This window comes from Mus musculus, chromosome 12, assembly GCF_000001635.26.
Source record: "Mus musculus strain C57BL/6J chromosome 12, GRCm38.p6 C57BL/6J".
Classification (NCBI taxonomy): Eukaryota; Metazoa; Chordata; class Mammalia; order Rodentia; family Muridae; genus Mus; species Mus musculus.
The window spans coordinates 28615415-28637696 of NC_000078.6; the positions used below are offsets into that span (position 1 = coordinate 28615415).

Here is a 22282-nt window from a genome sequence, read left to right on the forward strand (position 1 = left end):
ATCTAAGATCCCATGGCAAAGTTCAGCTTCACCCAAGGTCATGCTGGAGAACTAATAAATTTAATGGGTGAGGGGTTATGTGCAAGAGTAGGAATGAGAAATAACACACCAGTGAGGACATTTTAAAACATGATGCGTGGGGTTGGGGTGATAACTGTCAGTAAATGCTTGCCCCAGCAAGCGTAGGACTGGAGTTGATCCCCAAACTCCATATAAGCGGGTCCCTGGGGCTCCTGGCTAGCCAGACGAGACTAATTGGTAGGCAGCAAGTCAATGAGAGACCCTAGCTCACAAACCAAAGTTGATATGCCTAAGTAAGGAACAATACCAGTGACTGATCTCTGGCCTCCACACACAAGCATACACCTTTGTGCGTGCACACACACACACACACACACACACACACACAGGGCCTGTTTAAAAAAAAAAAATATATATATATATATATATCAGAAAGGCTTCTTCACTCAAGTGTTTTTCTCCTGGAGAACCTTCCCATGTAACCCACAGTGGGTAGATGGGGACAAGACCCCTGAGCTTCCCACTACTGACCCCAAAAAACATGCCCAAGCTCTGAAGTTCCCCCAATGCAGTTCCTCAAATCTATCCATGATTACATTATGTCCTGAAACTACTTTATCATTAAAAGTTGTTTTTGCTAGCTACGATGGAGCACACTTTTGATCCCAGCACTCCAGAGGCAGAGGCAGGCAGAGTTCCGTGGTGATTCTAATCCAGGCTAGGCTATGTATCGAGTTCCCAGCTAGCCAGGGCTTCAAAGTGAGATCCTTTTTATCAAAAAGAAATTTGACCTCTGCCTCTAAAGGTTTTTCCACCCAAGATGGTGGAAACCTTCCCAAGAAGCTTAAGTCTAAATCCAGCTGTTCCTGGAGGCCTTAGAAAGAAACCCCCAGGGGCTGGTGAGATGGCTCAGTGGGTAAGAGCACCCGACTGCTCTTCCGAAGGTCCAAAGTTCAAATCCCAGCAACCACATGGTGGCTCACAACCACCCGTAATGAGATCTGATGCCCTCTTCTGGAGTGTCTGAAGACAGTGACAGTGTACTTACATATAATAAATAAATAAGTAAATAAATCTTTAAAAAAAAAAGAAAGAAAGAAAGAAACAAACCCTCAAGCGGCCATCAAGATCAACGATGTCTCCAGCACTGCTCAGAGCTCAGGGGGGTGGCAGGGGCTCCTTACTTGTGTTGATAAACAAACCCTGGAGAATGTCATGTAACTGGGATGAGATTTCTGTGACCCTCTCCACTCACACAGAGAACCCAGCTACACAGACCTCTTTTTTCCCCCATGAGTGCTGAGGAGTCATCTTTCTATCAGAACAGGTTGACATTCCATCTGCCATCTCATCTACTGTCAATAGCACTGTTTCCTCTTTGCTCATAGAACTGATTTACCATTTGCATCTTCTCGAATCAGATCTAGATCTGTGAACACAAAACCTTCGGCCAGGTCACGCTTTGGCACTACCTGACCCGACTATGAAGGGCTATGTCCATCATTTTCACGCAGTGCGTGAAATACTTGGATATACTCAGTGTCAGCTGAATAAATGCCACCGGCATCCCTGAACTTTTGTCCTTTTTGCAAATGTTTCTGCAAGCCGTGAGATGTAAACACTGGCGTCAGAGAGAAGGGAAGAGGCCGGCTGACCTCAGCAGTCTGGCTCATGCAGGAGAGGACCACAGGAGTGGGCCTTAATACAAGGCTCCTGAGGAGAAGGCTGGGCTGCATATACATCGCTAACCGGAAATCCACAGTTTCTTGGCTGGAAAGAGTTTAAATGTCATGGAACCTTGGTCTCCTAGTCAGGGAATCCCAAGGCCCAACAGATGGGCAGATTCCCCAAGATCTACCTGGTCCAGAGCCAGTCTTTGTGAGTGTGTGCTAAAGTGCCAGGCCATGCAGGAAACCGAGACACCCAGAGATGTGAGCAAGGTAAAGCCAGAGCAGCAGAGAAGCCATTACCTTTGAGGCCAGGGACAAGAATCTGCACAGAGCAGGCGTCCTCTGTGGTCTGCTGAGGACATCCAGATGGCAGCAGGGACAGGAAAGCCAGGCTAATCAGCATGCCTGCAAGAGCCAGGTCCCTCATCATCATGAGTGCAGGCAGGACACCGACTCCTAGAAGAAGGAAGCCATAAACAGTGACAGGCTCTGATCAGACAATGCATTGCAAACAGCAGGCCCCAGTCATGCGATCTCCACTGAGTTTTGATGCCTCTCTCTCACTTGCTTGGTCACATACCAATTACCAATCTCCACTGAGAGTCTCTGAAGTTCCCAGGCAGCTAGAGCACCATGTGTGCTCAGACCTCTTTCCTTAAGCCTTGGCTGGAGGTCACTTGCACTGACCAGCCTCCCTTAGAGAACAAGTCACTGAACACAAGGCCTGCCCAGAAGTTCCAACGTATCCTAATGGCAGAGACTCAGGCTCGAAGAAGACAGTGACCCCTATGCAAGACATGAACCTCCTGCAGAGCTTGGAGCATGACTGGGGTCTTTGGGGGGCCAGGGACAGCTGAGTACAAACAGAGATTCATGGCTTGAAAGCAGAAAAGGAAGAGGGAATGAGAAAGGCCAACAGTAGTGGCAAGAGAAAAAGAAAGAAGGATATATTAAAAACTGGGTCTGGAAGCTGGGGGAGGGGGTTCCCCTTGGTGCATCAGAGCCACACAATGGTATCAGCACTATCTATCCCAAAAGACCGCTGATGCTTCCCAGCCCCTATTCCCTGGGTCAGTCAATCACTTAGCAATATTTCCAAGTGCCAACCTTCTGCCAGTCATGGTTCCAGGTGCTGGAGTAGAGAAAAAGTTCCTTTCCAGTTGTACTGTCTGGTTTCGTGTGTCAACTTGACACAGCTGGAGTTATCACAGAGAAAGGAGCTTCAGTTGAGGAAATGCCTCCATGAGATCCAACTGTAAGGCATTTTCTCAATTAGTGATCAAGGGGGAAAGGCCCCTTGTCGGTGGGACCATCTCTGGGCTGGTAGTCTTGGTTCTATAAGATTGCAGGCTAAGCAAACCAGTAAAGAACATCCCTCCATGGCCTCTGCATCAGCTCCTGCTTCCTGGCCCGTTTGAGTTCCAGTCCTGACTTTTGCTGGTGATGAACAGCAATGTGGAAGAGTAAGCTGAATAAACGCTTTCCTCCACAAGTGCTTCTTGGTCATGACGTTTGTGCAGGAATAGAAACCCTGACTAAGACACCAGTCAAAGGAGACAGACAGGGGCTGGAGAGATGGTTTGGTGGATAAGAGTACTCTGCACTTGCAGAGGACCCAGGTTCAGTTTCCAGGACCCCCATGGTGCTGTAATCTCCCACTCCAGTGGGACCAAATGCCCTCCTCTGGCTTCTGTGGGCACTGTGCATACACGCATGGAGGTGTACACATACAAGAAAACAAAGAAATCTTTTTAAAAAGAGGCAAAGGGATAGACAGATAAACCAGAGGCAGCAAAGAAGAGCAATCTTCCCCTGAAAATAGAGGCAGGGCAAGATTGCCTGGACATGCATGTGCTGCTATCCAGAGACAGAGTGGGGGATGGGGAATGGGGAATAGGGAGGTGGGAGGGGCGTCCTGGTGAAGCATCAAGAGGTGCAACCTCTGCACGAATGGAGCTTGGGGAGAAGTTACCTGGCCTTGTGAGCACAAAGGAGAAAAAGCCCCCCCCCCACGCCCCGAACAGAGTGAATAGGCAGGGCTGATGTCACTGTGAAACCTTTGGGGAGGGGGGTCTCTCAAAACAACATGGAAGCTTTTGATCAGGACATAGCTTTGTAAGAGAGCCACTTGGCTCCTCTTTGGGGCCTGTGTTTATTGGAATAAATGGGAGTGAGGCGGCCAGACTAAGGAGACCACAGTATGCAGTAGCATGGGCTTGTGGGGACACAATGGCAGAGGCGAAGAAGAAAGGCATAGTTGGGGTGTGTTGTGGAGGCAAGGCTGATTGGTTTTCACTGGATTCCATGGGAAACATGAGGTCATGGCCAGCTACGGCTCTGGAGAACAGTGTTGGAGCTACCCAGAAGAGAAAGCATGGGGGAGGGAGGGGTCAAGGCTAGATTTGTCTTTCCAGTCAAAGAAGCCGATGGCGCTCCCATGGCTAACAAGCTACAAAACTTGGGTGGGCGGAGCTCTTAACTCAAAGCTCAAGATGCTCTGCTGCCCACCTTGACTAGCCCACCAGCCATCCAGTCATCAGAGGCAAGGGACGAACATACACAGCCAGTGAGATCATCCTGTTCACCTCTCCACAGAGAACAGAGCAAGGCAGTGAGGGCACAGATCAAGTCCCAGGAGCCTTTGTGACCTGCAGAGCCCCCTATCTGCCTGTGTTGACACCCATTTTAATAACACCAAGGCCCTACTACAGTTGCTCCCAACGATGAGTTCTCCCCAAAGTCTGTGGAGTCAAGAGCTCCACAGACATAAAAGCTGCACCTGGTGATGCATCAACTGTCCCTGCAGTGTGACTGGACACCATCTGAAACTCCTCCTTGGGCTCTGAAAAGAGTCCCCACAAGAGACAATGTAAGAAAAGGCTCAGTGACAGTAGAGAATAACTACCCACCTACGCAGAGGTGGGGCTTACGAACGGGAGGGTGCAGTTAGCATTGAAGGGTAAAGCATAAGCAGAGGTGAAGCTTAAGGATGGGGGAGCAGGATTGAAGGATACAGTACTTATGGTATAAACCAAGAGGGTTGCACTCACTCTCACTGACTTTATGCCTTGGGACCTTGCTGAAAGTCCAGAGGTATATAATGGAAAGCCGCCTCCATCCTTCAAGGACTCAGGGGAGGAAGACCTTGTCTAGTTCAAACCACAAAGACAAAGTCCTGAACCTGCAGAGCACAGGCTCTGCTGATCTCAACACTGCTCTGGTCTTAGGAGGCTGGGGTTTGAGGCTCAGCTCCCACTCTCCAACCTCCCTCACTCTGACTCTGAGCTGTTGGTGATTGACAATGTCGTTCTGACAATGTCGTTCGTTGGTCCTTGGCATGCATACCCATGCTTGGAGGGAGATAGCACGAAGCTCTGGCAGTCAGAGGTTAATTAATGAGATGCTCATTCCTGCAAGAGTCGAATCCTCAAAAGCTATGAGGAGCCAACAGGCAGAAAACCTGACTGCATGAAGAAGGGCTTAAGGGGAAATGGTAGCCTGTGACAGCACCACGCTCCTACTGATCTTCTGCTTTTAGTTAGAAGAAAAACAAATCAAGGCAGACTGCAAAATCAGGATTGGGAGCAGAGGATGGCACACAGGGCTAGGCTTGTGGGGTGGGGTGAAAATACACACGCCTATGAGCGAGAGGGGGAAGAGATGGGGGGGAGAGAGAGAGAGAGAGAGAGAGAGATCTGAGAAAAATCACCATGAACAGGAACCAGCACTCTCCAGAGAGGCCTGGGTACCCACAGCTCAGCTCCAGCAGGGATGCGCATGCTAGAACACTGTCTAGACGCCCTTCTAGCTTCTCATTTTTAAGAGTTACCTACACATGGCTACATGCATAAATGCATGAGAAATATAATGCTAAGCTTACACGGGACTCTGCAGACCCAGGGGTTGTCACACATGGATTATTGCTCTGCTGTCGCTGTCCTGAAATTTCCAGCAATTTAGGAAACAAGGGAGTGCAAAGCCTGTGGGTAAGCACGCTTCCCCCACAGTGCTCTTAACTCAACAGCACTCCCCTGTTACCTAAGCAGCTTCCTTTTCTGTAGAGCTACAAAGGAGATAATAAGCCGGGTATGGTGGCACACAACCATCAGCCAGCACTTGGGAAGCAGAATATGAAGTTCGTGAGTTCAAGGCCAGAGATACATAGTAAGGTCCAACAAGCAAAAATGTCGGGGTGGGGGGTGGGGGTGGAGAATGATGCTAAAGAGATGGCTCAATGGTTAAGAACATGCACTGTTCTTGAAGAGCACCCGAGTTTGTTTCCCAGATGCTTGTAACCCCAGCTCCAGGAGAGCCGTTGCCTCTTACCCCCCACTGACACCTGTACACACATGCACATAGGAACAGACAGACACAGACACACATACATAGTTTTTAAACAACTCAAAAGGCTGGGCATGGTGGCCCCTGCCAAACACATGAGAGGCAGAGAGGATTCCTGTGAGTTTGAGGCCAGCCAACACTATGAAAGGAGACCCCATGAAAACAAACAATCAATCAATCAAAGCGATGCTAACCCTTGCTGCACCCTCTGTCGGTTAGATTAAAAACTGCTCAGATGTTTGTTTTTCTCCATGCTCTCGGGATGGCACAGGAATGTATTCCATAGAAACAAACGCTCCTCCAGAGACAGCAGGCATCCAGCAAGACAGTCATCACTTTCTATCCCATGAAAGTCCTAAGTGTGGCTTTACAAAAGATCAGGCCACAGCAGACAAGCTGTGACAAGGAAGAACAGAGATGAAGAATACCCCGAGCTGGCTCCTCCTCCTCTCTCACTGACTCTCCTGCCTGTGTGTCCTTACCCTCAGTTCTATCTAAGCTAGTGGGTGTGATGGGGCCCTGTCCTCCAACTTTCTCAGATTCTGCCCCAGACCTGGCCCAGAACAGGGCAGGTGGTCACATAGAGGTTGGGTGGGGGGAGGTACCATGTCCACCAGGAAGTACTGGCTTGTGTTCTGGTCCGTTGCCTCTCAGGAAAGGAATTTGGTTTTATAAACGGAGACTATGCAGCAAGCCCAAAATCTTTTTAAAAACAACATCCTTATCTCTTAGCCAGGGCCCAAAGACTGGGGCCCCACTTCCATCAAAGAGACAGCTTTCTGGGGAGAGATTAAATGTGGAATTCACAAAAGAAACAAGAATGAACTGGCAGCAGGCCAGGGGGAAACACAGTAGCCAAACACATCATGACGTGTCCATTAAACACCTACAGTGAAGCCCTGGATCTTGCAGACTCTGAACTATCTGCTGCGAACGGTACTGTCATTTGGAAGCCTCCTCTGTCCTAAAGTGACACTCCCACCCCCCGCCATGAGGCTACAGGGAGGATCTTACCAACACCATGGTAAGGAGACATCTGCCTGTTCTCCTTCGTCTTTGGCACAGATGTCTCAAGATTGGAGAGAAAACCAAATGTGAAGGTTTGGAGCTCTGCTCTCCCAGGCAAGAGTGCTTGTCAAATCAAGTTCCATTCTGCCAAGCAATGGCTTACAAATTTGACCATTTTAATATGGAGCTGCTAGCTGGGGCCACTCAGACACAGCAGCTAGTCCCAAAGCCTGGTGTCAGGGCACAACAAGCAACTGCCCTTTGGAGTTACTCCCCTTTCCAGTGTTGGGAGGCTCTGTCCACTGTTAGATGGCTCCCCTGAGGGAAGTGTACCTCCCTCCTGGTCCCCTCCCCACACTACCTAAAACCACAGCTGAGTATGTCTTGGTGTTGTAGGTCCCTGAACAGGGCTTTCTTAGCTGTCAACCCATAAATGCTGCCCACTGCCAGCCTGGAGTATGTCACTCTCTCAGGTTGGAGTTAGAAATGATCTATGCAAACTCCAGCTCTTAAATAACCTGAGTAACTGTATTTCCATCATTCTGATTGACCAGAATCTGCCTCTGCTGGCTTCTCGAAGATTCCACCTTTAACTCTGAGCTAAATAAATTTTAGAACTCTAGCGTCTAACTTACTGATCAACTCCAGGATACTGAATCCCACTTTGCCAAATTCCACAGCCTGGGTCTACCCTCCAGCCCTGTTTGGAAATTTGCCCTCCTGCCTGTGCTCGACACCTGTCCAGTCCTGGCCTAGTGTCCTGGGGCAGCATCTCTTACCTGGATGCACACTAGGCGAAGGAGCTGTCCTGACAGTCACCGGCTGGCAGAGACACTGCTCCAAGGAGCCTCATGGCTGTTATTTACAGAGACCAGCTGCAGTCCAGCTCAGAGAGAAACCCTGCCTGGGATGTCAGACAGCCCAGCGAATCTGCTGGAGGCTGCAGCCTTATCTGCAAGAGCTTCCTGCCTGAAACCATCAGCTGTCCTGCAGGGCCCTGTGGAGTGTGGGAACTCGGCCCCTGCTGCCAAAGGGGTGTCTGGGGAGCCCAGCCAACCCCACCCCAAACATTCTCTCTCAATTTTGGTTTTCTTTCCTGTTTTGCTTTCTTTTCTTTTTCTTCGAATAAGTGCATGTGCCAAACATGGGGGTGCATGCCAGTAATCCCTGCATTCTGAAGACTAAAGCAGGAGGATTGCTGTGAGTTAAAGGCCAGCCTAGACTATGTAGCAAGTTCAAGGCCAGCCAGGTAGGAGTGCATACTGAGACTGTGTATGAATCTCTGCATACACATGCACCTGCTTACACACACACACACACACACACACACACACACTACAAGTCATTCCCACACAGCAAGCTGGAGAGATCAACAAGAGTTCTGTGCTATAGCAAAACAGACTCCAAAAGCTACCCACTGTGGAGTTCCATCTATAAAATACTCCTGAGAGAGCTGGGCAGTGGTGGCGCACGCCTGTAATCCCAGCACTTGGGAGGCAGAGGCAGGCAGATTTCTGAGTTCGAGGCCAGCCTGGTCTACAAAGTGAGTTCCAAGACAGCCAGGGCTACAAAGAGAAACCCTGTCTTGAAAAACAAACAAACAAACAAACAAACAAACCAAAAACAAACAAACAAACAAACTACTCCTGAGAGCCTGTTAGGAGGTTGATCGGGGGAGCACAAGCACGCTAACACCCTCAAAGAAACAACAGTCGTCCTCCATCAGGGAAGCTGTACTGCTGGCGTGTAGCTTCAGGACAACTCTGTAGATCCATGAGGGAAGAAGCCAGATCAGTCAAACCAACTTCACGATCAATGGAGTGTGTGATGTTGCAGCCATATTGCCCTTACAACCTGTTCATATAAGACTCTTAAAGTGATAAAACTATAAAAATCAAGGACAGATCAGTGATTGGCTAGGACACTGTGTGCCTCAAGGGTGACATGGCTTGGCCTGCTTATGTTGGAATCTGGGTTGCAGTGCTGTGCCAGACTTTCCACTGGGGAAACTGGGCTCAAGGGAACCCTCTGGAATGTTTTCTACAACTGCATGTCAATCTATAATCTCCTCTAAATAAAGCTTAGCTTTTATGTTTTGTTTCTCAAACAGAGCCTCATGTAGCTCTCCTCAAAATCAATAGAAATGGCTTTAGCTCATTCACATTTCCGAAGTTCACAGAAGTACACAAAGCTAACCAAGAGTTCCAAGAATCCTTCCTAAGACCTACCCAAACATTGAGCGATGGTAGCGTATGCTTTTAATCCCAGCAGTCAGGAGGCAGGGGTAGGCGGACCTCTAAGTTCCATGCCACCCTGGTCAACAGAGTAAGTTCCTGAACAGCCAAACCAAGGGTACACAGAGAAATCCTGTCCAAAAACCAAGACCAAAAATGCCCCCCCCAAAAAACCCAAAACCTACCCAAACAAACTGTCAGATACCCCCTTTTGCCTCAAGGTGGTAGAGGGCCTAGAAAGCCTAGAGATTTTTTCCTTCCAAGTCATATTTTTTGTTTGTCTGTTTTCCAAGACAGGGTTTCTCTTGTATGACCCTGTCTCGAAAATTGCTTTGTAGACCAAGCTGGCTTCAAATTCAGAGATCTGCTTGCTTCTGCCTCCCAAGCACGGAGATTACATGTGCCACCATACTCTGCTATAGTCTTTTTTTTTTTAAGCAATATATTCCATAACGCAGGCTGGCCTTAAATTAGAGGCAATCCTCTTGCTGCAGCCTCTTAATATTGGAATGACATGAGCTACCACTTCTGAATCTTCAGTCCCACCCTGGTACTGGTATTAGACTCAGCCTTGTACATACCAGGCAAACATTGTCGACTAACCTATGTCTCCAGCCCACCCTTAGGGTTTTTGGATTTTCTTTTTAAGTGCCAACAGTTTAAAAAATACTCCCCACTGCAAAAATAGTGCAATTTAACTTGCCTGTGTTGAGTAGATTGTAAGTTAGGACCCTTGTATTATTAAGCGTACTCTGGTGTCACCAGGAAGCACTGTCTACTCCTCCGCTGGAGGCAGACCACTGCTTTCCTCTGCCCTGACCCCACAGACCATCCATTCCTGACCAGAACAACACTGGCCCAAATCCAGCGACTGTTTACATCTCTCTGAGATAACCATGGAGTTTGGATAGAAGAGTCACATGAAACCCACTCTGCTCTGGATGGGAAACTTACTGGGGTCACATTGGACGTGCTGCTCTATCTGTGGGACACTGTCCCTGAGGACATTAACCATGGCCACCTCCCCAAAGGCCCTCATCACTGAGTTCCCGGAGAGTGCACGACACTTCCATCCCTTATCCTAAGCCTAGTCACTCGGGGATACAGAGGAGCAGAAAGACCAGGGTGCGGGATTGAAAATCTCAGTTCTTGCCAACTAGTTAAAAGGTCTTAACCATTTAAGATATCTATCCAGTGTTGACATTCTGGATTACACCATTTATATGCCAGTGGCATGGGAAAGGGGACATCATCAGATGCCCAGAGGGCCTGCCCAGATGTTCTCACAAGTAGCCTGCACTAGAGGTGCCTACAGGTGCCAGAAAAGGCATCAATCCCCTAGAACTGGAGATACATCCTGGTGTGGACTGTCATGTGGATGCTGAAATCAAACTCAGTCCTCTGCAAGAGCATCAACTGCTCTTAACCACTGAGCCATCTCTCTAGCTCCAGGGCCTAGGTTTTCTGACCTAATGACTGGGCAGAGGGAACCTTCTCATTTGTATTAAATTCTCAAGGTTGAGGCACTTTGGGAACCACTGCCAGTCTCACAGTGGCTGCCAGGACACCACTGAAAGTCTACTGCAGCATCTCAGCAGCCCCATATGGGCTGCGACTGGCCTTACTCCTCAACCTTCAAGAGCCCTTCACACTAGCCTATGCTTCTAGCTGCTTTACAGCCCTGGGGTAGAATCAACAGACTGATTTACAGAAGAGAGGACTCCTTGCTGGGTGTAGTGACTGTCCTAGCAAAACTGTCACCCAATCAGTGACCATTAGGAATAAAGAGCAAACAGAGAAACATGATAGCATGTCACAGGCATGACAAACCACAGGGTGGCTTCCTCATATAGTCTGAAAGTCAGACTAAAATGAGCTCGGAGAGCAACTGGAAAGTGGACACTGTCCACTGAGTCACTGGTAGACTTATCTTTTTTAAAAAAATTACTTAAAAGTTCTTCTTTGACAATTCTGTTTCAGGAACTCAAAACAAACATTTACCCTTTCCTCATAAGGCTCCCAAGACAACCCCAAAGTCCAACCTGTGGAGCCAATGGATATATTAGGCTCACTGATATTAGAGCATGAAGTGGCCTGGGTGACAAAGCCATCACCGCGTCAGACAGTCACACCAGCACAGATGACAGCTTCCCCATAGAGGCATAGATGAAGCTCCTGTCCATTAGCCTACTACTTTCTATAATATTACACTTTTCGGCCCTTGATGTTGTGTGCAATTATGGCAGGATTATATATAGCTGGCTGGGAGGTTGTATGGGACTGAAATCAGGTGAGGGCCCAGTCCCCATCCTCCAACCTTGTGAAAAAACATTCACAGTGAATAGGCCTGATCCTCAGGGTCGCCTGCAGGCATGTCTGTGCACCTTGTGTGTGCAGTGCCTTAGGCCAGAAGAGGATGTCAGATCCCTTAAACTAGAATTAGACAGCTGTGATGTGCCACATGGATGCTGGGAAGTGAACTCCCACCTGCAAGAGCAGCTGGTGCTCTTTACCCATGAGTCAACTATCTTAGTTTGGGTTACTATTGCTATGAAGAAACACCACGACCACGCAAGTTGGGGAGGTAAGTTTATTTGGCTTGTACTTCCACACCACAGTCCATCACTGAAGGAAGTCAGGACAGGAACTCAAGTAGGGCAGGAACCCGGAGGCAGGAGTTGATGCAGACGCCATGGAGGGGTGCTGCTTACTGGCTTGCTCAGTCTTCTTTCATATAGAACCAGAACCACCAGCCCAGAGTTAGCACCACCCAGAATGGGCTGGGCCCTCCCCCATCCTTCACTAGGAAAATGCTTTACAGGTGGATCTTTTGGAAGCGATTTCTTATTTCCTCTTTTCAGATGACTCTCACTTGTGACAAGCTGACATAAAACTCTCTCTCCAATCTTTCCATTTTTAAACATAGTTTACTTATGGTTGCTTGCATGAGCTTGGGTGGCATTGTTTACTGGAGCATGGCTAACTTAGAAGTGGCTCCAAAACATAAGACGATCCTCATAACCAACCAATCGCTAATTGCCAGAAGCCCCAGGAGGGGTGGGGCCTCAAGAACCCAAATTTTTTGTTTCGTTTGTTTTTCGAGACAGGGGTTCTCTGTGTAGTCCTGGCTGTCCTGAAACTCACTCTGTAGACCAGGCTGGCCTCGAACTCAGAAATCCGCCTGCCTCCGCCTCCCAAGTGCTGGGATTAAACTCATGTGCCACCACCAATTTTTTTTTTTTTAAGATTTATATTATATGTAAGTACACTGTAGCTGATTTCAGATGCACCAGAAGAGGGTGTCAGATCTCATTAGGGATGGTTGTGAGCCACCATGTGGTTTCTGGGATTTGAACTCAGGACCTTGGGAAGAGCAGTCAGTGCTCTTACCCGCTGAGCCAAGAACCCAACTTTATGATCAAAGTAACAGAAGTAACTGTGCTTCATATACTTTCCAGTGTCCTGTGCACTGTCCGGGGGCTCCTGAGGTTCTCACTAGGCAGTTAAAAACCACAAACACTTCATCAGTATATGGTCATGTCTCTCCTAAAGATAGTGTTTGCCTTCATGTATGCCCCTTCCATGTGTATGACTGGTGACCCCTGAGGCTAGGACATCAGCTCCCTGGAGCTTAAGACAGTTGTGGGCCAGCCAGTAAATGTTAGGAATTGATCATGAGTCCGCTGCACATTGCTCTAGTGGAAAAAACTCCATTAGATTTGTTCACATATAGTTTCTGTAACTCTATTTGTGGTATTTCGATCCTTAGTTGTGGGAACAGTGTGCTGGGAATCAAACCTAGAGTTTTGCATTATAGATACCTGTATTTTATATCTGCCAGTTAGTCACAGTGCTATGGACACAGGCAGTTGATCTACATGGCTTCAAGGCCAGTCTTGCCTATATATAAAGTCCTTGTCCCACAGAGTTCAATAAGCCACAAAGATGACTCAGCAGTTTTGAGCATTACAAACCCACCCATAAGTGGACAAAAGATTAGCTCCTAGTTGTCCTGACTCCACACCAATGCTGGGACAAGAACACAGCCGAATGCCATTTTGTTTTGGTTTTCAAGACAGGGTTTCTTTGTATAGACCAGGCTGGCCTTGAACTCAGAGATCCATCTGCTTCTGGAAAGATGGGATTAAAGGCATGTACCACTACTGCCCAGCTTTTTTAAAGTGTTGATGTATAAAAGTAGTTATTACTGGGTCTTTACTTACTTACTTAGGGTTTTTCAAGACAGGGTTTCTCTGTGTAGCCCTGGCTGTCCTGGAACTCACCCTGTAGACCAGGCCTGCCTCTGCCTCCCAAGTGCTGGGCGTACGCCAGCGCCACCACCACCACCACCGGGTTTTTTTTTTTTTGGGGGGGGTGCCTTTATTGACAAGATGCTAGTTTTGTTTTGTTGTGGTTGAGACAGGGTCTCATCTGTAGCTCTAGCTGTTCTGGAAGGATGTAGATCAGGATGGCCTAGAACTCACAAAAATCTGTCTGCCTCTTAAGATGGTTAACTCTGAAAACTTTTACAGCAATGTAATGTCCAGCTGTTTAAAAAGCTAATAACTTTTTAATGACCTTGAACTGCTGACCTTCCTGCCTTTACCTCACATTCTGGGACTAAAGCCCAGGTCTGTAAAGCCTAGGCCAGTGCTAACTGTGATCTGGGCATACAGGAGGCAAAGCACAGCAGTCACACAAAGGCCAGCAGGCTACAGATAATACTTAGAGGCAGAGCCGAGCATGGCGGCTCATGTCTTGAACCCCAGTAGCCACTGAAGCAAAGGCTAGCAAATGAGATTTCTCAGAGTTCCAGGCCACCTGTAAAAAGCAGAGGCAGGTCAGTGCGGTGAAGCCCCGTCTGAGCTCCATTAGTGCTGGAGGAAACTGAGGGGTATGAAGGATGAAGCTGGAGGTTGGGGACACAAGGTACACAGGGCTTCCCACTGTTTGTCATTCTGTACCTGGAAGTCTCTGCTTGACTGTGTTTACATCAACTGTGAAGTTTCAAGAAAAGTCACAATATTCTTGAGGCTTGTATTATTACACTCACATCCTGTCTTACTAGAAATTTCCACTTAATAACCCAAACATCCTCACAGCTGTTTAAAACTGCAATATTCCCCAACACTGCCTCTGCCAGTTCCCGGGTAACCTTTGTCACCCTCTAAAATATTTATAAATGGATCTATCTCAGGGGGCACAGGCTCCTGGTTCAAAGATTAAGATGAGCTCACCTCAGCTTCTAGACTAACAGCAACATTCATCAGGCACATTCTGCTTGGTAGTTGCTATTTTTAAGAATTACTTTTGTATATTGATGCTTTGTCTGCGTGTATGTATGAGCAGTTATGTACCTGGTGCTCAGAGGCCAGAAAATTAGTCGGCTCCCCAGGAACTTGAGTCAGATGCAGTTGTGAGCCATGTGATCACTAGGAGTAGAATCCAGGTCCTCTGGAAGAACGTCCCAGAGACCCCAAGCACTGAGCCACCTCTTCAGCTCCATTTTGGCTTAAGACCTTCTATGAACACTGGCTAGCCCCAAATTCACCCTCATGCATCTACAGCCTACTGCAGAACCATGAGCAGATGTCTGCTGTGACTGCGGTAAGCTGAGGAGGTGATGTATCAGAGCAGAGGAAACAATACCACAGTTGCAGCTCCCATAGCAAGGAGGGCAGACGACAGGAAAAAGGCAGGGAACAGAGTCCTGTACAGATGCTTTGCACACCCACATATCCACCAGGGACATGAAGCATAGTAAAGTCACACACCAAATGCCTGAAAGCCTGCCCCAGTGCACACAGGAGCTGCTCCACATAAAAGGTGCCCAGGGCCACGCACAGCATTCAATACCTCCTGTTCCTTTTTTAACTAGCAATAATTAAGGCCATAGCTTAAGGCTTGAGAATGGAGCAGCTACCCACAGCTGTCATCTGTATTGGGAGCTTCCTCACTCAAGGCCTTAACCTTGTAGAGCACACCTGTTTCCATTTACCCTGACGGGGACTTGCTAATCCTAACTTGCTGAACTTGTGCAGAATCAGACAGGGGACACAGGAATGATGAAGACCATGGACCATAAACCCAGGAGACCATCTTTAGGCCAGCTTGCACTACAGTGAGACCACATTCCAAAGAAAGACAGAATAGGACATAAAATGTGGACAGTTGTTTACAAAGAAAGAAGTTGGAGGGCAGTGAAGTTCTAATCCCGCAAGGTGGGTGTGAACCCCAGTCTGTTTCACAGCAGCAGAATGCCCCCATATCAACATGACTGGCTTCAGTGTGTTTTTCACCTTCCAGGCACCTCTTGAAAACTTCAGTTCATTCAAGAAGCTACTGCTGTCGTGCACCCATGGCCCTGAGATTTTGACAAGTTACTACAACCAAATACTATGAATGACACTTTATTCAGTCATTTTCTTTACAACTGAAACTCTGGGAATTCAAAATTAACATCCTTGCCTGTGAGCTTCTTGTACACACCAGAAAAAGTTTCAACCTGCAAGAGAAGATAGAATTCATCACTAACTTTGAATATGCAATAGCCCTGAAAGCTAGTGTACTGTGTGGTTTTCCGATTCAACAACCCTGCAATGTTTGACCTGGGCACAAGCCTAATCCCAACACTGAGGTAGGACTTCTACAGCCTGATCCTTCTCAAACCAAGCTACTTGGGGGGACCCAGGGAGTAACGGGTATCATCAAGACAGCTCCCTTATTCTACTATACCACTATCCATCCAAGTTGTCATACCATCTGTCCTCCCTGAAACTGGAGACCACAGACCCAGCTTGTTTATCTCATAGTAAATTTATAAAGTGTTCCAGTTTCTAAAGGAGCTCCAACATAAAACTGACACAGAATCAGACAGAGGACAGATAAATGATGGAGACCATGGACCATAACCTTCTGTTGAATTAGGCCCTTACCTTGTGTTCCACGTTGTTCTGCTGTGCTTTGTCTAAGTGAACTTTTATGAGCCGGCTGCCATCCAGTTTCACACGGATCCTCTTACCCACAATTTCACTTGGGAAGACTAAGTCCTCAAGGATGGCGTCGTGCACTGCTGTCAGGGTACGGCTGGAAAGAAATGACCAAAGTAAGTTACCTGGCAGAAGGCACCCTTGGAATAAAAAGGAAAAACAGTCCAGATTCCTGAAATCAAAACTGGGGCCAAGTGTGACAGCTCACACCTAAGACACAAACACTTAAGCAAGTGAGACAGGATTCCCTATGACTTCAAGGCCAACCAGGAGTCCTTGTCTCAAAACAATACAATTTGGCTCCAAACAGATAGCTATTCAGTGTCCCAGAGACTAAAAGCTTTGAGTGGCAAGCAAGCCATGCTGATTCCCAAAGCCATACTCAACCTGGCAATCCACATATACAAGCCACCTAGGGGAGGGAGGAAGGGGGTTAGCTCAGGAAGGGGGTTAGCTCATCCTTTTTACCTTACTATTCTAATCTGCAGTAAGCTCTTTTTAGTTCCACACAGCTCAAGTATTTAAAAAAAAAAAAGCTGGCCATGTAATTCACCTAATCAAAACCTCTCAATCACTTTCCCTGACCTCCAAGAGGCCACTGACCTCATGTATCAGGATCAAACAAAACCGCTCCAAAGACTGCTCTATCACAGCTCTATGACACTGGCCCTTGTCATTAGGAACAAGTTCCAATGGGCTCTTGCTTCTCAGAGCATCCCAACCTCCCCGAGGCTGGGCAAGCTCCATGACCCACTGACTTATAATCACAGGTGGAAATATCCCAGCCACAGATTTAACACACCTGACCTACCAAGTGCCCTAGTGTACCAAGAGATCACTACGGGTGCCAGCAGTTATAGTCCGTGACTGCAGCATGGCACCTGGGAGCTGTGGCTGTTCATGATGACACAGCTTTGACCTAGAAAAAGCACTAAACTCAGAACCCAACTAGAGTCTCCAGAATGCACGCCGCTTCCACCACTGAAAAGCCAAGCTTCCCCTAGTCAGGAACCCCCGTGATTCCAAACTCTGAGGAGACTGGGGCTACGGCTTTCAGTCTGAATTGCATTCCAAGGAAAAGAGTTCTGCTTCACCCTGTGTTCACAAGGAAGCACCGTCTGATCATCACACGGCTTCTCACTACTACTCACTTCAGAGCACACTCTTACCACACTAGTAGGTGCATCAACATGGACGCTTGCTCCCTTAAAACAGAAACTAACAGACTCAAAGTTAAGAGTTAACTCAAAATTCCAGCATAACAAAGCTGGAATCTGGAGACATTAGTATAGCACCACGACACCTTGCCAGGGATCTGGCATCAAGAGTAGAAATCACTAAGGTCACTGAACACCGCAGCCATTAACACACAGGGCATAGATAGTGATGTGCACCTGTATTCCCAGTACCTGACCACAAGACTGTTGTTGGCTACATAGGAAGTCCATGGCTCATCCGGTCTCAAAAGCATCACCTCTCAAGAGTAGATTTCCTTGACCAGTTATAAGGGAAAAACCACACTTTTGGCGGTGAGGGTCTGCAGGGACAGTCTGATATAATTACAGCATCAACAGAAGGCCCAAGTCCAATGACTGATGTGTGAAGAGACCATCACCTTTAAAGAGCAATGATGTAGCCTTGTCAGCCTAGCACCAGGAAACCCACCCATGCTCTGCCTGCCACACAACAAAACCATCCCAGCACCTCAGCCACAAACAAATTTTTATCCCCAATTAAGAACTAAATAGTTAGCCAGGTGGTGATGGCGGCACACACCTTTAATCCCAACCTTTGGGAGGCAGATGGATCTCAGTGTTCAAGGCCAGCCTGGTCTACAGAGTAAGTTCTAGGACACATGGGCTACAAAGAGATATCTTAAAAAAAAAAAATACTTTCTCCTTTGACCACAGAATAAATCAAGCCTCACCTGTGTGGTACCAGTGACTTACAACAGACACCACATAGTGTATGTATGTGAACCACTTAAACGTTCTATCTAGAATGAATCCCAACACACAGGGAATGAGGAGACTCCCCGTCCTGAGGCACTGTGAGGTGTGGGCGCATGGCCGAGGCAACGGAACACTCACCTTCTGGGGCGCTTCTGCTTATTTTTCGTACGGCTTTTCCGGGTTGGCTTGGGCAGAATCCTCCTCTTTAAAGTGAATTATAATAAAAATAAACACAAAACAATGAGCTAATAATAAAGCCAACAAATCTCAACTACTTTAAGTACAAAAATACCCATGTCGCCACCTTCACAACAGCCCACCACTCAGCACAAATTGCCAGCAGCATTCCTCTTTCCCATCAGCCCTACTTCATTCACCCTGCACACTGCACCAAAGCCAATCCTGAACTCAAGCACTGTCCCATACCAGCCCCTCCAGCCTGCTACTCCCAGACCAGCAGACTTCCCACTCTCACCCCAACACCCTAGGCTGAGCTTTCCACCAACAGGGCTGACAGCATCCTCACCAACAGAACTTAAGCCCCAGGAATTGAAGAGGGGCAACTGAGCAGATGGATACCTGAGCAATGAAGACCACGTGCTTGCCACTGAACTTTTTCTCCAATTCACGAACTAGCCGGACTTGGATTTTCTGGAAAGATTTAAGCTGAGGAACTGGTACAAAAATTATGATAGCTTTCCGACCACCACCAACTTCGATTTCCTGGGAGGAAAAAATGTCTGTGTCATTTTTCAGTCCTTAACCTCCATCTTCCTCATTCAAATGGCACCACTCACAGCCAAATACCACCTGAATCAAGGACCCGCCCCCTTCTGAGGCAGAGTCCTTGTAGTCCTTGTAGTCCCAAGTGCTAAGATTAATATGCTCTGCCACAACCAGCAAACAACTCCCCCCTCAAACATTCTCCTGTGGTTTGGACATAGCCTAGGGGTTCGCAAGTTAAACCATGACGCTCATATTGAGGTTCTAAGGTGGAGCCTCCATCGCACAATCCCGGTGACTCTACAAGAGACACCAAAAGGCCAGCAGAGAGCTATGTCCATATGTCCATCATCCTAGCACTGGAGAGGTAGAGGCAGGAGGACGGAGTTCAAGGCTAGCCTCAACTACAATCCAAGTCGGGAGACCAGCCTAGGTTAGAAGAGATTCTGTCTGGTGAGTCTGATCAGACCATGACTCTGGCCATGTGCCACCTCAGGATCTCCCAACATGATTGAACCATCTAGAAAGGTCAACTTTAAATTCACCATGGCCTGGGTATCTCTGATGTAAGGCTCTTCTCCAAATTCAAAACTTTCCAACACTATGAAATTGACCAAAAAACTCAATAAAATTAACACTCTCCCTGGGTGGCTGAGCAGTGGTAGTTCAGGGCACAGGACCCAGGTTCAGTTCCCAGCACTCACAAGCATTTGTAATTCAAGTTTCAGGAACACGCAAGGTGCATGTACATTAACAGAAGCAAAATACTAACTTACAAAAACGAAACACCTGTCAAACGCCAAACTCAGAAACACCCACTGATCCTCAACCGAGTGGTACTGGGTCTAAACACTTCCAAAAAGTTAAGGTTAATGTCAGTGGGGAAAGAAAAAAAAAAAAAAAAAAGTCCAGCAATCAAGTGCAGAAGGCAGCACGGACTTAAGCGTGAGACTGGCCTGCACTGGAAGTCCCTGTCTGCTGCCCTCCCGTCTCTTGCCCCGGGAATAGAGGCTGTCAACCACCCGTGGGCAGCGAGCGAGCGCACTCCGGGGTCCCCGCTCACCTTGGCTGCGGTGATGTTGAGTTCCCGCAGCTGCGCCTTGAGATCGGAGTTCATCTCCAGCTCGAGCAGCGCCTGGGGAGACAGAGAACGTGGGCGCCATGCCGGGGGTCAGGGGACCCTGAGGTCAAGCGCGATCGCGGGGGGCACCCGGGCGACAAGCTCACCTGAGAGATGCCAGACTCGAACTCGTCCGGCTTCTCGCCATTGGGCTTCACGATCTTGGCGCTCGAGCTGAACATGGCTTCACCCTGAGGGGAGGAAGGTGCCACCGGTCACCTGGGGCGCGGGCCGCCAAAGCCGGGGCCATCTACGGGCGCAAGGCGGATAATCCGCTGCATCCCACCCCGGGGAGCAGGCTCTGCCGCCCCGGACGCCCCCCAAGAGTCTGTTCCCCCAAACTCTGCGAAAAACCGCGGCCACATTGCGGCCCGCGAACCTACCTGACGGATCGCCGGCTTAGAAAGAGGGACGGCTCTCGCGAGAACGGCTCATATCCGGGTGGCGGAAGAAAAGAGGTGGGGACAGCGGAAGTAGGTGGGTGGAAACCGGAAGCTCTTCTGAAAAGAGTTGGACCGCCTAGAGTGTACCGGAAAATAGTTCCCTACTGGGAACTAATGCGGGAGGATGAGCGTGCCGGTTTCGCTTGTTCCCGGTAGTCGTCAGCGTTCGGCTCCGTTGGTGAAAATTCTCCGCTCCCCTAGTTGGAGACCTGGGCAGAGTGGTGGCGGCCGGACGGCCCTAGGAAAAAGAAAGAAAGCAGCTTCCTTCCCCACGAAGATGGGACGTTTCAAATGTTTCATTAGTCCCCAGCTTTCTCCGCGTTTCCTGCTAACACAATGAAAGGGAATCAGCATGGTGGTGGCGCACGCCTGTAATCCCAGCACTCGGGAGGCAGAGGCAGGCGGATCTCTTGAGTTTGGGGCCAGCCTGGTCTACAAAGAGAGTTCTGGGACAGACAGGGCTACGTATACAAACCATGTATCAAAAAATGAGGTACGGGGTTGGGGCGGGAATCAGACTTGTGTTCAGCTCTTCCTATAGGGAATCAAATTAGTGAGGTAGTGTTAATTAATAGTCATTAATTCCTGGTTTTTACGTATATTGCTTGGTACAGCAGACGATTCTAGAACATGTCCAGGAACCCCTGTCTTCACAAGTATGAAGCTGCCCTGTTGAACATCTGCCGAGAATGCTAAATATGGTGGCTCATGCCTTTTCTCAGGATTCAGAGGCGGGGATCACTGTGAAGGCAGGCTTGGTCTGCGAGTGCCAGAGCTGCAATAGAGACCCTGTCTCAAAAAAAAAAAAAAAAAAAAAAAATCCATTTTCAGAGAGTACCAATAACGGAAGCTGACGGTGGGGTTAGCTGTAGAAGGCCAGGCTTCTGCCTGCCTGGGCTACCTGCAAAACAGGGACAGTTAAGCCCTAAAAGGTGGGGAGAGCAAGGAAGCCAGGTCAGTGAGAAACACTAAAACAGAATGAACCTTTAATCTCAACACTCGAGAGGGAGAGGCAGAGGCAGACAGATCTCTGAGTTTGAGGCCAGCCTGGTCTACAGGACAGCCAGGGCTACATAGAGAAACCTTGTCTGGAAAAACCAAAAGGGAGAAAAAAAAAAAAAAAAAGAATGAAGACAGCCCTGGGAGAGCACTCTCTATAGTGGAGCAATTTCCTTTAGTCAGGGCATTGTCAGAAAAAAAGAGACAGACAGACAGATTAGGAACAGTAAGTCAGAAAGATCTGAGGATGGGAAACAACAAACTCATCAAAGCAATGTTTACTGAAGAAATGCCCACCACTGCTGACTGTCACCCTAACTTCATGTGCCCTGTGAGGCTCTGCTCTAGACAGGCAATACAAGCACACCTGATTCACATGTAGTTGAATAGCCTGTTTTAGCCTAGAAGCTGGTTACTAAAACCAAGTGAATCCTTGTCATCACGGAAAACACAGTTTGGTAAAGACATTATGTAAATACATGATGAAATATACAGGACTGGAGGGATGGCTCAGTGGGTCAGAGAGCGATGACTGCTCTTCTGAAGGTCCTGAGTTCAAATCCCAGCAACCACATGGTGGCTCACAACCATCCGCAATGAGATCAGATGCCCTCTTCTGGTGTGTCTAAAAACAACTACAGTGTATTTACGTATATTAAATAAATAAATTTTTTTAAAAAATAAATATACAATATTTTGTTATGGCTTGCATAACAAAAAAATGTGCGAAAGTGTAAGGAGGACAGATGTACACTTTAGGGAGTTAGGAAAGCCTTTGAAAG

The 22282-nt window shown here is 48.0% G+C and overlaps 2 protein-coding genes across 4 annotated transcripts in view; both read right to left on the reverse strand.

Annotated features, from left to right (window-relative positions):
* Positions 1-8044, reverse strand: part of Colec11 (collectin sub-family member 11) — a 29287-nt gene extending 21243 nt beyond the window's left edge. For 2 of the 3 annotated variants that reach the window (NM_027866.2, NM_001313978.1), the window contains exons 1-2: positions 7820-7916; positions 1992-2147 (exon numbers count right to left, since the gene is read on the reverse strand). In NM_027866.2, coding sequence (NP_082142.1) covers positions 1992-2124 — 133 coding nt within the window. In that variant the 5' untranslated portion in view covers positions 2125-2147; positions 7820-7916. Of the gene's footprint in view, positions 1-1991; positions 2148-7819 lie in introns of all 3 variants that reach the window. The other variant, XM_017315207.2, reaches the window with a different exon arrangement.
* A 7388-nt stretch (positions 8045-15432) lies between these two features.
* Positions 15433-20539, reverse strand: Rps7 (ribosomal protein S7). Its single transcript, NM_011300.3, has 7 exons — positions 20442-20539; positions 20166-20249; positions 20002-20073; positions 18795-18938; positions 18354-18418; positions 16210-16360; positions 15433-15779 (listed from the first exon to the last, which is right to left on the reverse strand). The coding sequence occupies exons 2-7, from the start codon at positions 20238-20240 to the stop codon at positions 15702-15704; spliced, it is 585 nt and encodes a 194-aa protein (NP_035430.1). The 5' UTR covers positions 20241-20249; positions 20442-20539; the 3' UTR covers positions 15433-15701.
* Between the last annotated feature and the right edge of the window lie 1743 nt (positions 20540-22282).

Coding starts and splice junctions, on each gene's coding strand:
- Rps7 (NM_011300.3), bottom strand. CDS start 20,240: ATGTTCAGCTCGAGCGCCAAGATCGTGAAGCCCAATGGCGAGAAGCCG. Junction 20,074..20,165: donor TCGAGTCTGGCATCTCTCAG/GTGAGCTTGTCG, acceptor CTGTCTCCCCAG/GCGCTGCTCGAGCTGGAGAT. Junction 18,939..20,001: donor TCAACATCACCGCAGCCAAG/GTGAGCGGGGAC, acceptor TTTTCCTCCCAG/GAAATCGAAGTTGGTGGTGG.